General features: G+C 39.2%; 1 protein-coding gene across 4 annotated transcripts in view; it reads left to right on the plus strand.

Annotated features, from left to right (window-relative positions):
• STEAP4 (STEAP4 metalloreductase) overlaps positions 1-21532 on the plus strand; it is a 62896-nt gene extending 41364 nt beyond the window's left edge. For 2 of the 4 annotated variants that reach the window (XM_032708825.1, XM_032708833.1), the window contains exons 2-5: positions 16432-16887; positions 17916-18443; positions 19045-19209; positions 20203-21530. In XM_032708825.1, the coding sequence (XP_032564716.1) occupies positions 16432-16887; positions 17916-18443; positions 19045-19209; positions 20203-20472 (1419 nt within the window). In that variant the 3' untranslated portion in view covers positions 20473-21530. Of the gene's footprint in view, positions 1-1195; positions 1451-16431; positions 16888-17915; positions 18444-19044; positions 19210-20202 lie in introns of those variants that run through there. The other 2 variants (XM_032708817.1, XM_032708808.1) reach the window with 2 other exon arrangements.
• Positions 21533-21831: the final 299 nt, after the last annotated feature.

The following is a 21831-nucleotide window of genomic DNA, read 5'->3' on the forward strand; positions in this document are numbered from 1 at the left end:
CTCTGTGACTCAACTATTTTCCTTTCCATTCCCTTTAATTTAAGTGTAATAACACAACTTTTGGCAGCATCTTAGTATATCTGTCACCTGAAAATCAGTACTACTACTATCCCCAGACAGATCCACTGCCTTGGTGGCCTTTGCTCCTGTAAGACATTCTGAGCCAGGTCATATGCTCTGCATATGCCATGTGTGCCTTGCTGAAACTTCCAACCTCTTCCGAAGTGATATTACCTTTTTCAGTTCCTAGATCTTTTCCAGTTGTTCAAGTGCCACACTTTGTCACAGTGTACAAGTGACACAGACTGTTCCTCTCCTAAGTCTCAAACATGACCTGATGCCTTCTCTAGGGCTCAAGCTCTCAAATACATGTTCTTCAGTCCTAGTGCAGTTAAAAGTTGTTCTGAAAGAAACAACTTCTTCTCCTCTCTTTTTGTTTTTAGAAATCACCTCTATGTTTTATGTTTTCTATGACTTTTCCTTCTTAGTGTGTTTTCTTAATTAGTTTCCAGTAAGTCTCCCAAAGGCAAGATTGTGTAACAACATTTTTTTTTATTTGTTTTCCTCTTTAATGGCAGACATTGGTTGCAAGTCTAGAGTGCTATATTATTTAAATCCCTTCCAATTCATTTTTCAAACTTATAAAATATCAATGCTAGTGGGACTGTATTAGACCCTTTCTCTCATCTGGACTATGATCCAGTGCAATGATCTCTTGATGCTCAAGTCATCTGTTTGGAGTTATGTCCCATTCTGAACAGATATGTAACGTCAAAAAATTTGCATCCTCACAGCAGCTTATCCCTTAAAGACTCATTTCTCAATGCATATCCATTGCAGACTCTGGCTCCGCAGGATGGCTGTAGCTACCAAGAATATCTAGAGAATCTCAGAGATCACGTACTTTCAAGCATCCCCATGCCAAATTCCATTCATTCCAATGTGACATTCCTATTGTCCCTACTCACAGGTAAAATGGCACAGGAGAGCCGAGACACAAAAAAAGCAGCTCTCCTTCCAGGCAAGCATTTGCTGTTGTGCTTCTACAACATTCTTGGCTTCTGCAATTCTCGGGTTAGGCTTCCAAGAGTAGAGAAAGGCAGCCAAACCTTAGGTCTGGCCAGTAGCCAAGGGGCAAGTCAGTGCCAGCATGGCAAAAGCAACCACAGCTTCACCTCAGCTGTAAATACAAGGTCTGGGACTTTCCCTGAGACTTTGACGGGAAGTTCTTTCAACTTGCGCAGACAGAAAAGGCTTGCGACATCCCCTCATCTGTTTCTCCCCGTGCACTCACCCCGGCTTCCACTAGATAAACACCAGATGGGCTGCCAGGGTTTCTGCACTCTTCTCTGCAGCTCCTGAGGTCTCTCTTGGTCCAGCACATACAGCATCTCAGCAGCTCGGAGAGCACTGGCTTGCTTAGGAGGACTGCATCAGGTTGAGTGCACAGGTGAGTTTTATATAAATGAGACACAAGTTTCTCTCATTTCTGCAGGTGGGAAATGGGAACAAAACAGCTAAACTGTTGACCTGGGAAGCTTAGGTGGGCTCAAACTTAAATTTTTAAGTCTTCTGATGAAATTTTACCCCAGTGTTTCTCCCTAGTAGACAAAAAACCCACAGATCTAGGCCATGTCTGTTGGTATTTTATTGACATTATACAACCTATTTGTAACTAAAAGCTGATGTATGGAAGCACTGAGACATAGGAAAGTATTTTTATTTGTAAATTTAGGACAAACCAGAGCTTCATATTTGTCAATTAGTATTCAGAGAGATTACATATCAGATAACAAGTTTATTTAATCTTCCAGAGGTATTTGCTATAGTTAAAGAAGTCAAGAAAACTTTTGCAAATAAGGGTTGGAAGTGGGCTTTAAATGATGGATCTAGAAAGTGGATTTCCTTTCCTAAGCCAGAGCCAAAATATTGGTTTGAATTTTAGTAGCAATCGCAGGGTGTTGATTTTCCCCAAATTATAAGTTATAACTAATAAAAGTTGGAACTAATGATTCCTCTGGATTTATATGTGGATTTCAAGTTTTCTTATCCCATTCAGGCAGCATACCAATTTTAATCCTGTTTAATATTTTATAAGTAAGGGGCTTCAATGCTGCAGAAGGAAATGGATTTTTCTTAAATATTGTCTTATATCAGCTCCACATTATTAATTCAGAGAACATTTGCAGCTGTCAGAACTGTTCTTCAATTTTGATATAGGAAATTTCATATCCCCTCTAAATCTGGAACACAAACTGTCACTCAGACGAAAGGCCAATTTTTTCAAGTCTGTTGAGACTTCATAAAATGATGCAATTAGTGGAAGATGTAAATCTTTTTTTAGATGTGGCCTTTCTGAAGCTCCTAGATTTGTTAATAGCAACGATTTAGACTAGCATGAAGTAGCACTGAACTTCATACCAAAACATTGCAACAGCCATTGAGAAATCAAGCATCCCTGTACTTTCTTCCTCCATATTGGAATTTTCTTACACAAATATATTAGGCACTTTTCATATTTGTGCATTCTTAGGCAGATGACATGTTTTTAATTTACTTCTTTTAGTTACAGGCAGAAATAATGACCACATAAGGGGTCTACATTGTGTTCAGAAATTATTCACAAAGTGTGTAACCTACATTAGTGTTTTATTTCTGAGCAGAAGTTCACTTGGGAATTATTCTGCTGCCCTTCACCAGATATTCTGTCATGTTTCACATGACAGAGCAGTTGGGGACATGCAACCTCAGCTGCTCATGGGTGAAACAAAACAATCTCACAGCTAACTGCAATTAAGATCACAGGACCAGACCAGAGCTAGTCCAAAGTAAAAACCCCATCAGCGTGGGTGTTGAGTGCTCAGGTTCCTCCATATAAACGCAGACCCTCAAAAACACAGACCCTCCTCAAAAACACAGACAGTAACTAAGGCTTTCAGGGAGGGTAATTAAAATCTACATATTTTAAAGCCTTTTTCACTGCTTCCCCATCTATTTTTATTAAAAGCTGTTTATTTGGTAACTTCAATATTTAAGCCAACCCTTTCTCCCATTTTGAACTTAGTTACTGGAACTGCAACTTTTTCAACATTTTATTTTCTGTGGCACATTTTAGAGATGTTGGCATTTTGACGTCATTTTTATTCTATTTAGATTTTAATGTATATTGACTTTGGTGTTTGAAAGCTTTTTTTTTGGTGAAGAAAAAGTAGGTACGCATATTTAAATGTCACATTTACATGCCTATTCCAATCCAAACGCGTAGGGTCTTTTTGTCCCTGCATGCTCTAAAGCAAAAACCCCAGGGGTTTTTTCCCTCTTTTGACATCACTGTTTAGAACCACATACTCTTTCAAGATTTCTTCAACATGTACTCCCTTTAGTGAGAGCACTGAACAATGTAAGTAAATTCACTTACTTGGTGTCGTAGGCAGGGCTGTGACAAAGGGGTGCACTCTCAAATGTCCTTGTGAGCTCTTCCTGGGCTGCTGCTGACAGGTCTCCTACCTGCTGCAGCAGTTTGGGCAGGGTGCTCAGTGGGTGGCAGGCCAGGTAAGCACTGGTTATATTGGTGCTTCTTGGACAGAGGGGGAGTAGGAACAGCTGCTGGCAAAGACTTTAATTAGAGGACTGACAAAGCTGCTTCCCAATTTCATAGTGACTACTGAGTACAGCCCTGGACATACAATTGCAACAGTGACTTTTTGGGTTTTTTTAACTTTACTAAATTACTGAGGTGACTTCTGGTGGGGTTACAGGAGAAATGCTCTAACTTTGGTGGTAGCAGTATACTGAGACAGGTTCAAGACACCCAGCTTGGAACTGCTCTTCTCATGCTTGACTGAGCTGCCTCGCGTGTTGCGCTGGCAGAGCAACGCAGATCACCCTGGGTCAGGAGAAAGGCTAGGTCTAACCTTGCACTGGGAGATGCATTCCCATGACTTGCTTAGGAAAATATGAAGTTAAGATTAAATCAGGAGTGAGGACAGGTTCTTAGTTCTGGATGATTTCCCTCCATGTGCTTTTCTCAAGTGGAACAGCCTCACCAGGACTAATCAGAATGTTCAGAAAAAAACATTCTCATAAACGGCATGATATCCCTAAAAAAATAAGAACATTACTAAATTTCATTTGAATCCTGCAACTTGAACTGCACCAGAGCCTCATATAACTTGGCAGTTCAAAGGTGTTTAATTATAATAATCTGCTACATACTACTTGATCAATACTGAAATGGCTCAGCCACCCAGTTCAGACAAGTTACACTTGAGGAGTTACACCTGAGCACCTGGTGATTGGGATCAAAGTGTTTTACTGCTGCCTGTCACCAATCCTTTAGTGATAGCACCATGTGAGCTGGAGGCATCTAAATAAACAAGCCTTAAGAGCTAAGAAATGTAGTGGAGAGGTTGATTGCCAAAGAGCAAAACACTTTCTGGCATCATTAGAGCACAGGAATGTTTGACCAAGGATTGCTCTGGGTGGTCCCATGCTATGATGACTGTGAGAGCAGGAAATGTGTAAAAAGAACACAAGTACTCAGAACAAGTGGATAATTATGCAATAATAGTAATAGCATAAAATGGTAATCGAATAAAAGACAATGGGTTTATTCAGAAAACTCAGTTCCTCATTTTGTATTGCATTTCCTTGCTAAAAATGCAAGAGAGGGTCACCCAGCAGGAGGGAATTATTTTGTCCAATTAGGCAATTACAAAAGCAGCATGACACTGTGTTTTGTACCTCCTGGCACCCTCTTCTTTGCTCTTCAGCTAAGTTTAGTAAGAACACACAAGCTTTTCATTTGCCTCTGCTCTACACCATGTCCCAAATACCCACGTTTTGCTTCACTCCTTTCTAGCTTATTGCATGGTCTTGATGTGCGGAACCAAGAGGGTGACTTATGCCTTGAGTCCATGTATTTCACAGGGGTAGGAACAAGAGAGAGGCAGTGACTGAGACCCAGGAGAAAGTAGAAGACAAAAACCAGAGCGATTTCCCTCCACAGACAGCACCCTCTGCGTAAGAGCACTCAGGTAGCAGGGATCTGTAAGAGATCTTGTGTAAGGTTTCCTGTGCCCCTGTGCAGTGAACCACGGCACAGGATAACACTGGCTGCCATGGGCTGTACTACAAGCAATTCGGTGGCAACTGTGCCCCAAGAGCAATGCCTCACAGGCAGTACCCTGGCAGACAGGTGTCATTTATACCACCACCATCTTGGCTGGGAGCCAAGGTAATGTCCCACTGCTGTGCACACCCATCCCTGCTTACCAGGTGAGGAAATCAGCAGCAGCAGCTCAGGAATCTGCAAAACCCGGGCTGAATTCACAGGGAGCTTTGATTAGAATAAAAAAAACCAAAGTAGATCTTTCATGCTGCCCTGAACAGCTCTGTAATTTTTTTACTAATCCCAGTACTGTTTTATTTTGGGGGTTTTTCTATTTTAAAAACATGTTTCTAAATTCAGGCTTCTCAGCAATTAATTTTCAAAGCCTATAGGTTAAGGTTATTGCTTGAAGCATCTTGAAATCATTGGCTCAGTAAGGAGAACTTCTCCCATCTTGCAAAAGAATTAGTTTTTAAAAGATTGCCTGATAAGAATTTTACCTTGTTGAAAAATGCAACAGCATTTAAAACTGGTTTTTTTCTTGTTTTATTTTTTTCTTTTTTCTTTTTTTTTTTTTGTGAGGAACATAATTTCATCTGAAAATATCAGTATTCATTTTGCCCTGAAGGCAGGCATGCCTCTGCAGATGTCACTTGCCTTTACTCAAGTGGGAGAGGAAAATGTTCAAGTCCACATAAAGGAAACCAAAAGGAGCAAGTAAACACATTTAATATACCTCACATTAAGTGAGTAAGGGAGCTGACAAAGTTATCTACTGTCTTGGATTGTCATTCAATCATATGTCTTTAAATGCATTTTAGTATATAAGCTAGTGTAAGCAAGAACACAGGTTAATGAACTTTCTGTAAAATCTGATTGGCCCCATTCAAGACATGTTGTGAACACACATTAATTTGTTTTGGCATGGAAAATACATATTCATGCTCCGTTTCCTTAAATCTTTCATCATACTCTCACTCCTGAGATTTCTAAGGGCATAGGACAGCCAAGAACACTGTCACTGCATCACAGCAGCCACCTTGCCTCTGTTTTTATCACAGGTTTTATGAAGCAACTGGGTTTCATTTTTTTTTTCTCACTTGTGCAACTCCATCCAAACACGAGCTAACTGAAAACCAACAATTCATTACTGTAAACAGGAAGAGAGTCAGGCTTGTCACGCACTCCTAGAGCTCATAATAAATATGTGGCATGAACTCTTGCATTTTTAGTTTTCTGAAGCTCTGGTTTTAGCGGGTTGCTGGTGTAATGCCAGCTAATTCCAGTCTTAGTGTATGCTACTGATGGCCTGTCAATAAAAGTTTCCTGCAAAATATCCCCTGACTCGTCCTCCATGACTTTTGACCACAATAACAGAGGGTCACAGTTGAAAGCCATTTCTCACTTGCTTCCTTCTCTTTTGGTGATACAGACATGCATTTGGGTGTATGAACATCACAAATTTTTTAGGGTGTCCATTATTTTAGCTTCATTTCTGCAGGAAGTGAGATTTCTCTGCTCATGGAGGGGTATGTGAGCGTCTTATGTTTGTGTGTTTCTCAATAACTTTTTTAGTGATGATTTTAAATGTACCACGAGGGCAGAGCGCTCTCCTTTCCATATGTTGCATGAAAAAGGGCAGCTGAAGACCCCACAGAAAAGTTCTGAAAAATTAAAGACTTTGACTATATACATTTGAAATACCTAAAATCCACTAGAAGAAGTGTTCTAGGAGTCATCTCCTGTGATTGGAAACAGTCTCAAACAGCGCTTGTAATCAGCCAAGAAACACAAACCCCTAGGAGGCCAGGCTTCATTATTTTTAGTGTTATTTCTCTCTGAGATAGAGCTATTTGTTAATGTCTCTAAATGGCAGATGCTCGAAAGAATAGCTTCACAGTGAGGGGAGGACTGCAGAAGAGCAAGGGGTGCTTCTCCATGCATGGTGTATCTGCAAGCATGTCTTTCAAGGTCTCAGCACATCTTTTGGGCCAATTGGGGTAAACCCAGTGCACCCTGCACTGTAGGCAGGTCTGTCTCTCCTTCTCACACTTGCTCACCTTCAGCTGTTTTAAGAAATATTTTCATTCTTCTTGCAGTTGACTAGGCTGGATTAAAGCTTAATACCTACACACCTCAGAACAGTACAACAGCCCTGAAGAGACTGAGGAAATTACTCAAGTTATAGCTGGTTTATGGGAGCAGCTGGAGGTGGTGAGATTTCCAGCCCTCTCAGTACTTTGCTATGATTTAGACAACATTAAGCACATCTATTTAGGACGATACTTCATCTGTTTGAAGAGCCTCCAGGCAGCTTTAGTGTACTCCTGATAAAAAGTGAAGATGTGGTAGATGCGATGTCCTCCATAGGAGGATTTATTGTCTCAAACAATTAATTTTTTATCAGCTTTGTCAAAACTTGGAGCCCAGGATTTTCTGCTGAGAAGAGCAGCAGATATTCATTTGCTTGAAAGAAAAATCATGAATAATTTGTTGTAATACATTTGTTTGGAGCTATTCTGCTGTTTTCTTTACATGTTTAAGTACTGGATTAATCATGGGAGAGTAGTTTAGCCATGTGCCTTTCAGTTTTAGGTGTATCAAGAAACAGAAAATGCAATTTATAATTTAGAGCAGATTTGGTTCCACAGCTGTCAACTTATGAGAAACAGTATTTGTTATAGAGTGCATTCTTTCTCTTTCTGTGGGAATAGTAAAATGAAACTTAAAGTAAATGAGATTGCCTCCAAGTAGTGCACATGTCTTTCCAAGGAGAAATTTTAAATCGCATTTCACCTGTTTTCCAAGCTAAACCAGAATTACTGTATATTATGCATGTGTGAAATACTTCATAAAGTATTCCAAAGCTGCAGTATTACATACGTAAGAAATGAAGCATCAGTCTCTCTCTTTTTCTATTGTAAAATATAAAATATATATATATAAAAAGCATGTATTTTAATGAATTACTATATGTAATTTTAGTGAATTAGGGTATTTTTGTCTAATATACACCTTTTGATCATAGATTACAAGATAAAGCAGAAGTTTCATTTAGAAAAAAAAAAAAACAGCAGTTGTGGATGACTTCTACTTGCCAGTACATGCAAAAAATATTTAAAACAATAATGACAATTAACTCTATTCCTGAAAGAAACTGTTTAACTTTGGAGAACTCAACAGCATGGGAAACTAAAAATCATCAGTGCAAAAACTATAAATCCAAACAAAAATATGTACACATTTACTCCTTTGGTTCAAGTTCACCATGCCCATCCACAGGTATACAGAGCTTAAAGGAAGTAATGAAAAAAAGAGGGTTGATATAAATAAATAAATACATACATACATACATAAATACAGACCCTGGCTGTTTCCACTGCTTGTCACTCTCAATCATAGGCACTGTTCTTCATTGCCACCAGCTTATGTACATGTTTATAGGCTGGTGTCAAAGCACCATAGTCACCAGCAGTGCAGCCCAGCCATGATTGAAAAGGATGTATGTTTATCAGGTAGGGAGGGATTAGGTGTGCACAGAGGCATCAGGGAAGCAAACCTGATTAAACCTGCTTGGTCTGTTCAAAGAGGTATGAGGAAGGTCAGCAGGACTTGGGGCAAGAGTTTAGTTTCACCAGTTCAGCCTTAAATGCAAACTCAAGATCAGCTCACAGTTGCCCAGCAAGTTCAGGATGAGTAATCACGTTAAGTCCAATAGCATGCAGGGCTTTCTGTCTGTAGTGGTGGTGAGAATCTGTTTTAAAAGTGTTTTGTAAAAGACAGGCTGCAAACCTCTTAATGAAATGAGATGCCATGTGCCCTGCCTGTGTGTTTCAAAATATGTAAGCAAGTTCTTGAATCCATGTGAGGAACTGCATGCTTTCCTGACCAGAGAGATACAGAGCTTTGACTGGAAGAAACCCCCAGCAGAGACTTGAGGACTAATATACGTGGATGGTGTGTGAGAAAGTTCAGCTGATCCTTGCTGTAGTGACGATACAGAAGACCAAAAAAAAAATAATCAGAAACAGCTAAATCCTCTGCGTTAAAAGACCAGTGGAGTTACAGCAAGATGTAAAAGTCATGTCAGCAGTTTAAAATGAAGGTATAGTCTGAATCCAAACTGCTTATTCCAGATGTCCCTGTTGTACCAGCAGAGTTAAACACCAAAGGTTAGCAAACCTGAGGGAAGAACTAGTTTCTTCATGCAGCAAGATAGTATTAGAATTCAGCTGTGCAATGGACTAAATTTAATAAGCTCCAAAGTCAATCCAAGTGTGTCTCCATCATTACAGAAAAATAACCCTTTTGAAATCTGGAGAAACAAAGTTTATCTAGAAAGGTGAACCCAGAAAACAGACTTCATACACATATCCTGCTACACAGAACTGCTGGAATATGCAATCTACATGTCATGGTTTCTGTGTAACTATGTATGAATTCACGCAGCTGAATCTACCCCGAGAATTCTATATAATGAGCAAGATGAATTATGGCAAAACCTTTATTTGCCTCCAGAATGCTGTACTAGAGCAATGGCAAGCTACCCGAGAGAGGGGCCATTCTCACTGTTTATTATTTGCATAGTGTAACAGAATCCTTGCTGTTATTTACAAGGAAATAGCAGTAAAAATATTTTGTTTACTTAGAAAGAAGGCCTTTGAAATTTCATTTTTTAAAGTTATGCTCCCATAATATTTGTTCTGCTTTTAATCCTTATGTCCACCTTTGGGATTATGATTCTGACAATGAGTTTAAAAAGGGAGGGGAAAAAAAAAAAGATAAACGGATCAGCATTGTAAATCTTGGGACTAGTTCCTGCAGTAGACAATACCATAACCTACTTATAAACCTTTCTTTTACATGGCAGCGGATCAAATTCCTGGCAATACTTCGGCCACTTCTCACAGTCCTTATATCCTGCTTTGTCTTCTAAATTTTTGCCCTGAGTCAAAAGATAAAAGAATATAATCCCAGTAGAAGATTTTGGAAAATGATAGACGGAAAAATATAGAGGGTCTGTCACAGCTGGGAGCCAGCACAGGCCACCAGGCAACATCAAGTGCTCAAAAATGGATTTGTCCACCTAGCAGAATAATAAACAGAATATACTAGACTCTGAAGGTGGGATAGTGATATTCCATGAGAAGTATAATTTGAGGAGAAAATAAGGTCAGGAGATTTGGCAGCTGCTTATAGAGACTGTTAAAAGTAGAGACATAAAGATTGCAACGCAGAGCAAGGGCTGAAGTAAGCCATGCAGCTGGACCTGTCAGTTCTTCCAAAACTTCAAAATCTAATAGCATACAGAAACCAAAATCTATGGACAAGCACAGAATTGTGCTGATATATTGGTAAGATTTGAAAAGACACAGCACAAAAAGAAACATAATTAGTAAGGTACATACAGAATAACAAGAAGTTTCCTATAAAAACATGAACTGTGGAAGAAAAATCAAGGAGAGAATTGATCCACCGCTCAACTGAGAGAAAGCTATTGACTAACAACTCCAAGAAAGCCAACTTTGTAATGTCTATTTTGCTCTTTGTTCACTAGAAGGGTCAACCATGATAAAAGGGTTTATATCAGCAGCAAAGAGCTGGAAATTGTTGCTAAATGACAGAAGAAAGAGATTAGGCCTTGCTTAGGTGAGTTAAATGACCTGAGATTAACGAGGCTGATGGAATTCACCTCACACTGTTCAAGAGAAAACTGAAGCATCTCCTCACTTGTAAACAACTATCTTTAAGAATTGTGTGGAAGAGATAAAGTTTTAAAAGACTGAAAAGGCAAGAATAACAGCTATCTTTAAATGTACCAAGAAAGAGGAGGTGTGGAATTACGGCCCAATCAATTTAAATACAATTCTCAAACAAGTAGAGGAAGCAAATAGAACATAAGAAAGAAACGGGCTATAGGCATAAGGATTAATCAAGAGTAAATCATTTCAAACAAACCTCGTTTCCTCTTATAAAAGGACAGTAGGTTTTGGGAATACAACTTGGCATAAGCAAAGTTTTTAGTATGTTATGTGTCAGGAAAAAAATTCAAAAGCAAACTAGGAAAATGCAGTTCAGATTAACCTTATATAAGGTAAAGTTTTGTGGAAATAACAAAAGAAACATTTTTCAGTCTCTCCACTAAATATTATCAAAGTAAAAGACTGCATTTATTGCAGATATACAGGGAGTCTCTCGTGGCAAAAGTCCTGTTCCAGAATTTAATTAAAAGGCTGGAATAGATGCTGGAATAGACACTATACTCATGAAAGCTGACAATCTGACAAAGTTGAAAAGGGCTGTAAGTACGATAGAGGACAGGCTTGGAAATCAAAATGATCTTGGCAAATCGAAGCTACAGTTTGAAAAAATATGGTGCTATGCAACAGGGACTGCACAATGCAGCTCTGAGTTGGAAAACACTGCAGAAATCAAGGATGGAATAAGTGGCGAGGGAGCAGTCCAATTAAAGGATTGGGTGTAACAGGATGCCGTTGCATTAGTATTTCTGTTCTGATGAGATGTAGAAGCAGATTGTCACTTTTCAAGCTTTGCTTTATACACAGAGAGCTCTTGAAACATACGAAACTAGATTCCTTTCCACAAAATCTCAGCCAGAAGACATGTTTTAGTTGGACTCAAATGCACTGCAGCTGCTAGCTAGCTAAGTAGAATTAGTCCAAGGTGGCAATCTCTGACAAATGGATAGTGTGGAAATCATGAGCTCAGCATCAGCTGTTGCACTCCACATCATGGTTCCTGTTGCCACACACACTACTTGTTAAAGCACTCATCACCTTAATGCATCACAGGCTGACTATGAATCAGCTATGTTGTGAATAAGACAAATGTGACAGCAGGATTACATGTGATGTGTGACACAAGTGAAGCAATCCTTCTAGTATCTGGTAAGATGTCCTGCAAGAGTACTGCTTTCAGTTTCAGCAACATACTTTTAACAATTGGAGCAGTTTAGCCTAGAAAGATCAGAAGAAAGCCATGAGAAAGATCGCCACTCTCAGAAGCACAAGTTGCAGGGAAAGATTTGGGACTCTTTTATCTAGAGAAGAAAAGGGTGAAATGGTAACAGCTTTCATGTCCAACAAAGGCTGCTGCAAAGAGAGGGGGGATAAATTGACAGCTGCTGTGGGGGAGGCAATACAGATTGCTAATAGGAAAATCTGCCTAATAGAAGGGCTGAGAAAGCAGTAAGCCAAGGAAGCCTTCGGCATCCACAATACAGGAAGGTTTTACAAACAGGTTAGACAAGCATTTGTCAGACTTGATTTAAACACAGTTCATTCTGCCTTAGGAGAGGAGGTGGACTAGACAATCCCTTGAGATCACTACCAGAGCCACTTGTTTTGCTTCTGTTTTAAATGTAAATAGTAAAATCACTCTTTCCTGCTCCTTTCATCTTGTCTTTCTAACTTTTGAATCATTCCACTGATCTTCCATCTGCATTTCATGTCACATCTTTCTGATCTTTCCATTATCTATCCCAATCTATGTCTTGATCCCATCTCTGCCTTTCTGATTTTGGCACTGTACTTTATTTGTGGCATTGCTTCTGCTAGGATCCCTCCTTTTGCCCAAGTGCAAAGCAATGTGCCTGTCTTAATTCAATTCCCTACATAATCAAAGCATTTGCCTATAACTGCTTAACTAAACGTTGTTTCTTCATTCACCTCCCCTAAGCGTTTATGCAATGGGTAAAAATGACAGTGTTGCAATTAGGTTCTATTTTTCTTTCAGCACCTCCTTTTATTATTACTGACCAAATAAACTCAGAGATTGCCACCATTTTCCTTAAAACAGGATCATTCAGTGTACAAGAAGGAGGAGGAGAAGGATTACCTTTTAAATAACAAAAGGCATCCCTAGTGCTCTCATGTTAAGGGAATGGATATAAGCAAAAACATTATGTGTGGATACAAAGCTTTATGGCTTTTTCTCAGTTAATCTTTGGCTACTTATGTAAAAGAACAGACAGTGGTTACTGCATGTTTCTTTGCTGGTATTTCTGCTTTCCTCTGGTGTTTTGAGAGAGCCCAGCACAATCCATGGGCATGAAGCAGAGCCCCACTGCCACCAGCTGCTGACTGATAGCCCAGTGCCAGCCTTTGGGCTGAACTTCAAGTTACTAAACAAGCCTTGTGTCCCTTGTGATATACTTCTGCTTCCCATCTTTCACACTGACATGACAATAAAACACCTCGTCCTATAGAAAATTACTATCCTTTTGCATTGCAGCTATCACTGTCATGAATCTGGGAGTCCATTCTTTTGACTTCACAATCACACAGTTGCCATTAGATGCTGCATTTTCTTCAAATACACAGAGCAAATCCAGAATTTTTCTATGTGCTCTCTATATGCTTGCAACTTACTGCCTGAGTTAACCTCCAGAAGTTCACTGCCGAGCCCACAACCTTCTTTTAGTTCAATAACAGCCAGCTGGCACAAAGACATGTTGAAAGAAAGGAAAAGTAGGATTCTATGGAGAAAATTAACTTAATTTCTGTCTTTATTAGAAGGAGGCATGGTCCGGAAGGCCTGGGATTTAAAAGCAAACTTGCCTTGTCTTAAATGTGATTTTCAGAAGTAGCAGATGCGCTATTAAATTACTATCAGCTTTACAATATACTTAATTTGTTTAAAAGTTCATTGGTGAACAGTTTGTTTCTAATATACAATATGTGCCATCAAAACAGCTATGGGCATCTCTATTAGGTAATTATTAAAAAGAAAAGGTAAATTCTGCTTACTTTATTCAAGCAAATTGTATCACTTGTTAAAAATTGCATTAAGATAAATTAGACCACCGATACTAAAGAAAACTTTTACTCTCTTCAGCTTTCTATGTCTTCTACATTCCCTTTACATCTTAGATAGCGCTTCAAGAAACTGTATTTTGAAAGAAAAAATGTTCCTTCCATTAATTTTTTCTTTTCATCTCCTTCTTTTTCTCTTCTCTGGCAAAATGAGTTCAGTGTTCACTAGCAAATGAGATATTCAGTATAAGTGAACAATGGAAGCACTTCACAGACTTATTTCTTGCTGGTGGATCCATTTCTATAATAAATATTTTTTAAGGTCAAGCAAAATATAACTTGACTGATCTACCAAATATATTACCTGATAACATCCATTTGAGTTTTGGAGGGTGTTTTTCCAGTCTTACTTTGGAGAGGAAAATGATTTGCATAGTTCACTCAGGAATAACTTAAGGATTTCTTGAGGACAAACACAGATGTTTTCAACTGGATGATTGTGTGTTACAAATAAGTTTTACTTTTGATTTTAGCTAGGAGCCTACTTTGTTAAAAAGAAAAATTAATAAAGGAAAGTTGAGCCTTATTAGGTATTGAGTTGGACCATTTATTAATATTACATATGCAACTCTTCTCTATTTTTTGAAATACAGACCATCCCCAAAAAGGAAATTCATAGTGTTAGTCACATTAGAGCCTTGTGGGACATTAATAAACCCCTCAGAGAATGATTTTCAAATATGTCAGAGGACTTGCAATTTTATGCATGTGCCAGAGTCCCCAGATATTCAAGACACGTTCAGATGGGAATCTATGAGGATTTATTTTCATTTTCAGTGTGCTACTTGATGATGCACATGCATAGCTGGGACTGCAGCTCAGCAGAGCCGGGGTGAACACCTTGCTGCGCTGCAAAGGTGCCAACAGGACCTGTTCAAGCCACACAGATCCTCCAGCACGCAGATACTCAGGCCCTTTTCTGCCTGAATCCACACCTTCCCCTAATGACCAAAAGCAACTCTGTTGGCAGCTCTCTAAGTTACAGGACTCCCGCAGCTCATTGCGAGAATGGTGCTGAGCAGGCGCTGATGCCAACTGAGGGCTACATAGCTACACACAGAGGTAGTCCAAGCCAAAATCTTCATATACAATTCTTAGAGTAAGCATTTATGTGTCCATCTCACTAGCAAGGCTTACACCCTACAGCATAGGCCATGGATGTTTGAATCCTTGACTTATGGCCCTTATCTCTAGGTCATGGCAGGGTAGGGGAAAGTTCAGGCTTGATTTTTTATTCACCAAACATATGCAAGGTTTGGGTCAAACAGTTTAAAATCATGCCAGATTTTTAAAAAGCAAAAACGGTTCTGACTAGAGAAAATTACAAAAGGAAGTGAAGATCATAATCTCAGTGTTTTTAAATGGCAGTATGTTTACATTTCAGCATTCTGAATGGTGCTTCACAGATTAATGTATGCAGATTAATGTTCCTAAATAGCAGAAGTAAAGCAGTTGTTTTGTGTTTACCTAACCATTTCACGTATTTCTTTCCTGCAAATTAGAATATCTGTTATTCCCACAGCTCTAATAAGGACAGTTACCTGTGATGCAGCGAAAGACTTACCATCAGGGCTCCTGCTAATTAAATTGCTGCTCTAAGTACCAAATTGATGGCCAGTTCAAGAGAGGGGTCTCTCAGGGTCTCCTCTTGGAGGTCTTAGGTTGTCTGGTTTGAGTTTCGTAAAGGGAAAACAGCATGTGGACCTACTGCAAGACCTTCGACATTTTTGATTGTGTGTTTGTATCATGGGTCTCACTCTGCAAGTACAGAACATACATACTGCTATTGAATGGATAATACATTAAAGACTTGGAATCTACCAGGTACTGCGATATATAAAAATTTCTAAGAGAATTTCATTATGAGTAATATATAAATCTATGTTCAACATGAAATATTCCAAGTCCACTGTCTAAATGCTTCACGGAACATTCTTCAGAAAATTGCAGAACAGCAATAAAACAAACTGGTACTGACTAGTTGAATTAAGGAAATATTGAGGACAACAGATAGTTTTGTAGCTATATTTTATAATATCTCTTCTTCAAGTATTCTGAAAAACGCCTTCCAGGTTCTAATCTGATTAGAAACACACTCCTCCTCAATGCTTTTCTATAGCATAACTAAGCAGAAATTACTCTGAAATATGGGCTACCCTTACTCTCTGTGTTCCAATGTCTTTTCCTCCTGTTTTCCCTTTGAGAGAGGAACACTGCAACAGTTCAGCTGAATGTTAAAATCCATAAAATTAATGGAAAAGAGGGTGCCATATGAGAGGTGGAGAAGTGAGTATTCAGACTGTTCTTTTAAAAATTGTACAGAAATCTTCTGAGAGTGTGTATTCAGAAGAGTGTGCAGGAACCATATTAAGCAGCAAGAAAACTCTCAGATTCCTGAGAGCTGTACTTCCAGAGTGGATACTAGCCTTTCATTTTCAAGAGATTCATGTTTTGCTTAGTTTGTTCCTATTACTTTTTTTTTAACAGATGAATACAAATTCTTCCAGCATGATGGCCTTGGCTCCTAACACTTCTAAGAAAAGAGAGACAGTGTGCATATTTGGAACTGGAGATTTTGGACGAGCTCTGGGGCATAAAATGATTCAGTGTGGCTACCACGTGGTGTATGGAAGTCGGAGCACCCAGATATCAAACCTGATTCCCAAGGATGCAGAGGTGTTGAGCCACACAGAGGCAGCACAGAAAGCTGCCATCGTCATTATAGCAATCCAGAGGCAACATTACAACTTCCTTACACCACTAGCAGAAATTCTCCGTGGAAAAGTTGTGGTGGACATAAGCAACAACTTAAAATTAAACCAGTATCCTGAATCCAATGCAGAGTACCTTGCTCAGCTGCTGCCAGGCGCCAGGGTTGTGAAAGCCTTTAACACTGTGTCAGCCTGGGCCTTGCAGTCGGGAGCGTTGGATGCAAGCCGGCAGGTAAGTCTGAGCTACAGGGATTTCCATTTGTCATGGAGTTATTCATCGTATGGCTTCTTATTAGCTAGAGAAAACACACACGGGACATACAAATCAGATAGGGTTGAAATGGTATTTTCTCTATAATCCCTCATTTCAAAATAATTTGAGCTAAAATTTCCTTTGGGTTTGTAATATGGCATGACAAGGAATATCAATAGCTTGCCTCTGAACTCAGTGTTTAGAGACGCTAGAGAAGCAAGGAAAGAAAGATGGCAGAGCTACCAAGAGAGAGACAGTAAATCAGGAGGACGTGAGGGTTGCATCAGTTGTTCATAGGGGTTGTAAAGTTAAACAGAAAGGAGATAGGAGGAATATAATGAAGCAAGAACAAAATGAAGAAAGAAAAACCAGGGAGGCAAGGGATATGATAGGCAACAGAAGTGAGCTAGAAGATGAATAAATTACTAAAATTTTCTAAATTAGAATCTATCACCACCTAAGTTTAACACAACATCAGAGTGTGCAAACCATTTTAACCTACTCCTTAACCACAGGCCAGCAAGCACAGAGCTGGGCATAGGAAGCAACATGGCAGCTTATTTGAAGAAAAATCATTTATTATTACTCTATTTTCTGCCACTTTCAGGGACAGTGCTCTTGTACAATGCATGAAATCACCCAGCTACTCAAACCATTACTAGCTTTGTTTTCTGCTGCCAGATAAATGGTTTTGGCTAAACCAAAGGTCAAATCTTCTATGCAAAGGCTTATACTAAGCATGTTATACATTATTCTTTCCAGATATAAAATTTTGCCACTTGAAACAATCTCCTTCCCAAAAGAAAAAAATCATATTCTAAGTTCATGGACCGGTTGGCCTAATGTACCTATAGGCTACTTTTTGCCTGTTTTAATTAAGGTCAGCAGGGAAGTCAGCAAGCAGCCTAGGAAGCTTGTGCTCATTGTCTACATCCAGGACCAGCATGGCAGCAGAGAATGTCACAAAAATCTGTCAAAATAAAACTTCTATTTGTTTTTGGCTGCAGGTGTTTGTCTGTGGAGATGACACGGAAGCTAAAGAAATGGTGATGAATATTGTTCGTGCACTGGGTCTCACTCCACTTGATCAGGGATCCCTCTTGGCTGCTCAGGAGATAGAAAATTACCCTCTGCAGCTCTTTCCAATGTGGAAGTTTCCCATCTTTTTGTCCCTTGGCCTAACTGTATTCTTCTTCTTCTACTGTTTGGCTCTTGATGTAATTTACACTTACATATACGAAAACAACAACTTTTCATTTTTTATTGCAATGACCATTCCAAATCGAATCTGCCCTGTAGTGGCACTCATCCTTCTTGGCTTGGTTTATCTTCCTGGTATACTTGCTGCAATTATTCAGTTATACAGAGGCACCAAATATCGCCGTTTTCCAAACTGGCTGGACAAATGGATGCTGTGTAGGAAACAACTTGGACTAATAGCCTTGGCATTTGCCTCTTTGCATGCTGTGTTCACTCTTGCTAGTCCACTTCGTTCCTTCATAAAATGGAGAAACGGCATATCAATCATTTCCCAGGTGAGTTTTGTTCCCCGCGGTAGGTCTCCCTTTCTTCTGGCCTTGTTATAAGTACTACCATCTATCTTGAGCTTCAGAAATCCATGTGGACAGCCTAATGATCTTTACAATAGGGTCATATTCCTAGTTTCTATGTTCCTTTTAATCATTGGTATATCTAAAGTTTGTTGGCATTATGCTGAGCTGAGGGGATTTCTGGCCCCAGTCTTCCTTCTAGATAGTTGACATATTAATAAAATAAGCAGGGAAAATGTAAACATAAAGAGTACTTAAAAGAAGCACATTTCCCTATTTCTTCATATACCTTTAAGAATAGAATATATTTTTACTTTCTGATTCTACTTAAGAAGAAAGGATCACATATCTGTCTCAATGGCAGGTAAACAGATATGTAAAACAGGTACCACAATTACAGGTACATGGAAACCACACGTAATATAATGCCTCCTTCTTGAGCAGGCATTCAAAGTAAATCTCCAATGATTTTCAGAGAGTTAATGTATAACATTTATCTCCTAGTTACCTTAAAGGATGGAGTTTTTTCTGTTTATTGATCCTAAAACTGCTATCATGAAAATATACCTGGTCTTCTTTTCTTCAGGCACTGAACAATAAAACAGAACCACTCGACACGACTAATGCCTGGCTTAGTGACTCTTACTTGGCTTTGGGAATTATAGGGTTTTTTTTCTTTGTTCTTGTGGGAATAACCTCCTTGCCTTCAGTGAGCAACAGTGTCAACTGGCGAGAATTTCGATTTGTACAGGTAAGAAAATGACTTCCAGAAAAAACTTCTTCCCTTATAAACTATGGCCACAGGCAGGTTACTAGAGACTTATGGCTTTCCTCCATTAATATCTCCAAATGTGATGTGTGTACTCTCCATGATCAGATAGTGAAAAAAAATCTACATGGCAATAGAGCTTAACTATAGAAACCCACAACTGCTCTGATGGCTGCTTAAGGTGCAGTTGGGATTACTACATAAACAAGAGAAAGTTGGGAAGATGTGAGCTCCTAAATGACAAACAGGAAGCTGACTTTGATGTCAAATTCCACAATTACACTAAGGTGCAAAATAATTTAGCCATTTATTGGGATAATTTTGTTGGTTTATAAGATAAATCAGTTAAAATGGATTTGAAAAGTTACTTTGTACCTTGAATCTTCTCAATGCCAAGCATCTAAAGAGAATCTGCAATTTCTGCAGAGTGTAAAAACTGATGTGCCTATAAACAGGCTGCCCTCACTATAATCTCAGCCCTCTTTTAAGAGGAAGTTTGGTGCAAGCTGCCATGCCTCTGCAGGAGCTGAGCTGGATGGGAAGGGGGGCAAGAGAAGGGGAAATTACTATCAATGAATGTTTTACCAAGGCGAAAAACTTGCACAGTATGGTATTGCTGGATAGATAGCACTACAGCATAAAAAATCTTGGATCTCTCCACTGAATGTCACCACTTTCTCTGCTTTTTCACAAATATGACAGCTACTAGGGAATATGCGTGAGCCAGGAAAAATTATCATGGATATTGACAGAGAAGAAAAACCAACTGTGTTTCCCCAATATCCATTTGAATTAATCTTTATTAAAAACAATAAGAGCCTTTATATAAAACAGTTTCATGTCACCAGTCCCCAAATTGGCACATGCCACAAATCTTACTGTGTTCTTAAAATTCCATTTGTTCTGTTTTAATTTTCTGTTTTAACCTCCACTTCTTTCTTTCTTTCTCTCTTTCTTTCCTTCATTTTCTCCTAGTCCAAACTGGGATATCTGACACTGATTTTGTGTACTGCGCACACGCTGGTTTACGGTGGAAAATGGTTCCTGAGCCCATCAGCATACAAATGGTATCTTCCAAACATCTATATGCTCTCCCTTGTTGTGCCATGTGCTGTACTGGTAGTCAAATTTGTGCTGATATTTCCTTGTGTGGACAAACCTCTCACACGAATTCGACAGGGCTGGGAGAGGAATCCCAAATCCTCGGAACAATCAAATTACATTATAAACAAGTCTGCTGTATAATTAGACTAAACTGTATCATCAAAAAAATATTATGAAGACACATAAAAATGAAGTCTTGAGCCTGCTCTATCTGGAGAGGGAGAGAAAAAGTGAAAAACTTGGTCAGACCCTGTGTGAAACAAAGTTATCCCAATGACAAGCTTAAAATACAAATCAAATGAGGCCACTGATTTTCTACACCCCAGGCAGTCTTTCACACAGGTGCAGGCCCTCTCTTCTGCTCTATATATTCCCCCTTGACTGTTTATCCTCCATTTCTAAGAAGAGTATGTGAGAAGTAAGTGGTGATCCATGTCCCTCCTCTGTAGTTTCAAACCTCCTCCAGAGCTGGGCAGATCCACAGTAACCTTTGCTGTTAGACAATGGCCGCTCCTCTTCCCTATCCTGCCCTTTGGGACTCAGGTCTACATGCACCTATACGCATCCACAGAGATCCATATACACACCTGCATATATTTCCACACATTTCCCTGTTTCCATCCCCAGAATCCACCAGCACCAAAAGAACAGATGCACAATGGATGCTATCTCTTCCTCCTAGCATTAGTTTATCCTCCATTAACATCTGATCCAAAGAGATCTATGTTTATACCTTAGAGATAGTTGAGTAAGATTTGTTTAGTTTATGTACAATGATATTCAAAGGGTATGGGTCAAGGACTGCTGAATCTTTGCTTGTACTGCTCTACCACAAATTTGGGGGCAAGGGGAAGGACGAAAGATCAAAATGGCAGAGAGATGTGAGAAGGGCTCACAAGCCCATGCTTCTCAAGTATAGGCAAAAAATGATCTGTGATCTTTTATGTAAGCAGTGAGTTGTAAGGAAAGAAACTGAAGGAAAATCCTTTCTGTATGAGGTGGTTGTATTATATGTCATAGCTATATCTCATGAAGATAATACTGTTGGTATTTAAAAAAACAAATCTTTGGACATTATATTACAAATATTCTATAAAAATACACATATTTTAAAGACAATAAAGATTTTTTTTTTACACTGTTGAGTTCTGTTATCACTTCCGGAACCTCTTTTGCTATGATGCAGCTGCTGGTGCGCTCAGTTGCACAAAGATTTTGGAAAGCTTCAGGACAAATAATAAAATGGGATCCTGCCTTCAGCCAGCTGTCTGGACTCACCTTCCCCAATCTTTGTTTCTTGGATGCTCACATAAGCAGATCTTTGCTTAGTCAACCAAGTTGGCTGAGGATGTTGTGGAAAAACAGGATCCAGCTGGGATGGTGACCTCCTCTTAAACTGCAAACAGAGGATCCAACAGTGTCCTTTGGATTGGAGAATAAAGAAAATGCAAAATGTGCTTGTTTTTATAGGAAGAGAATTGCTTACTGTTCTTTTACTTT

The sequence above is a fragment of the Chiroxiphia lanceolata genome, chromosome 1, assembly GCF_009829145.1.
Source record: "Chiroxiphia lanceolata isolate bChiLan1 chromosome 1, bChiLan1.pri, whole genome shotgun sequence".
Classification (NCBI taxonomy): domain Eukaryota; kingdom Metazoa; phylum Chordata; class Aves; order Passeriformes; family Pipridae; genus Chiroxiphia; species Chiroxiphia lanceolata.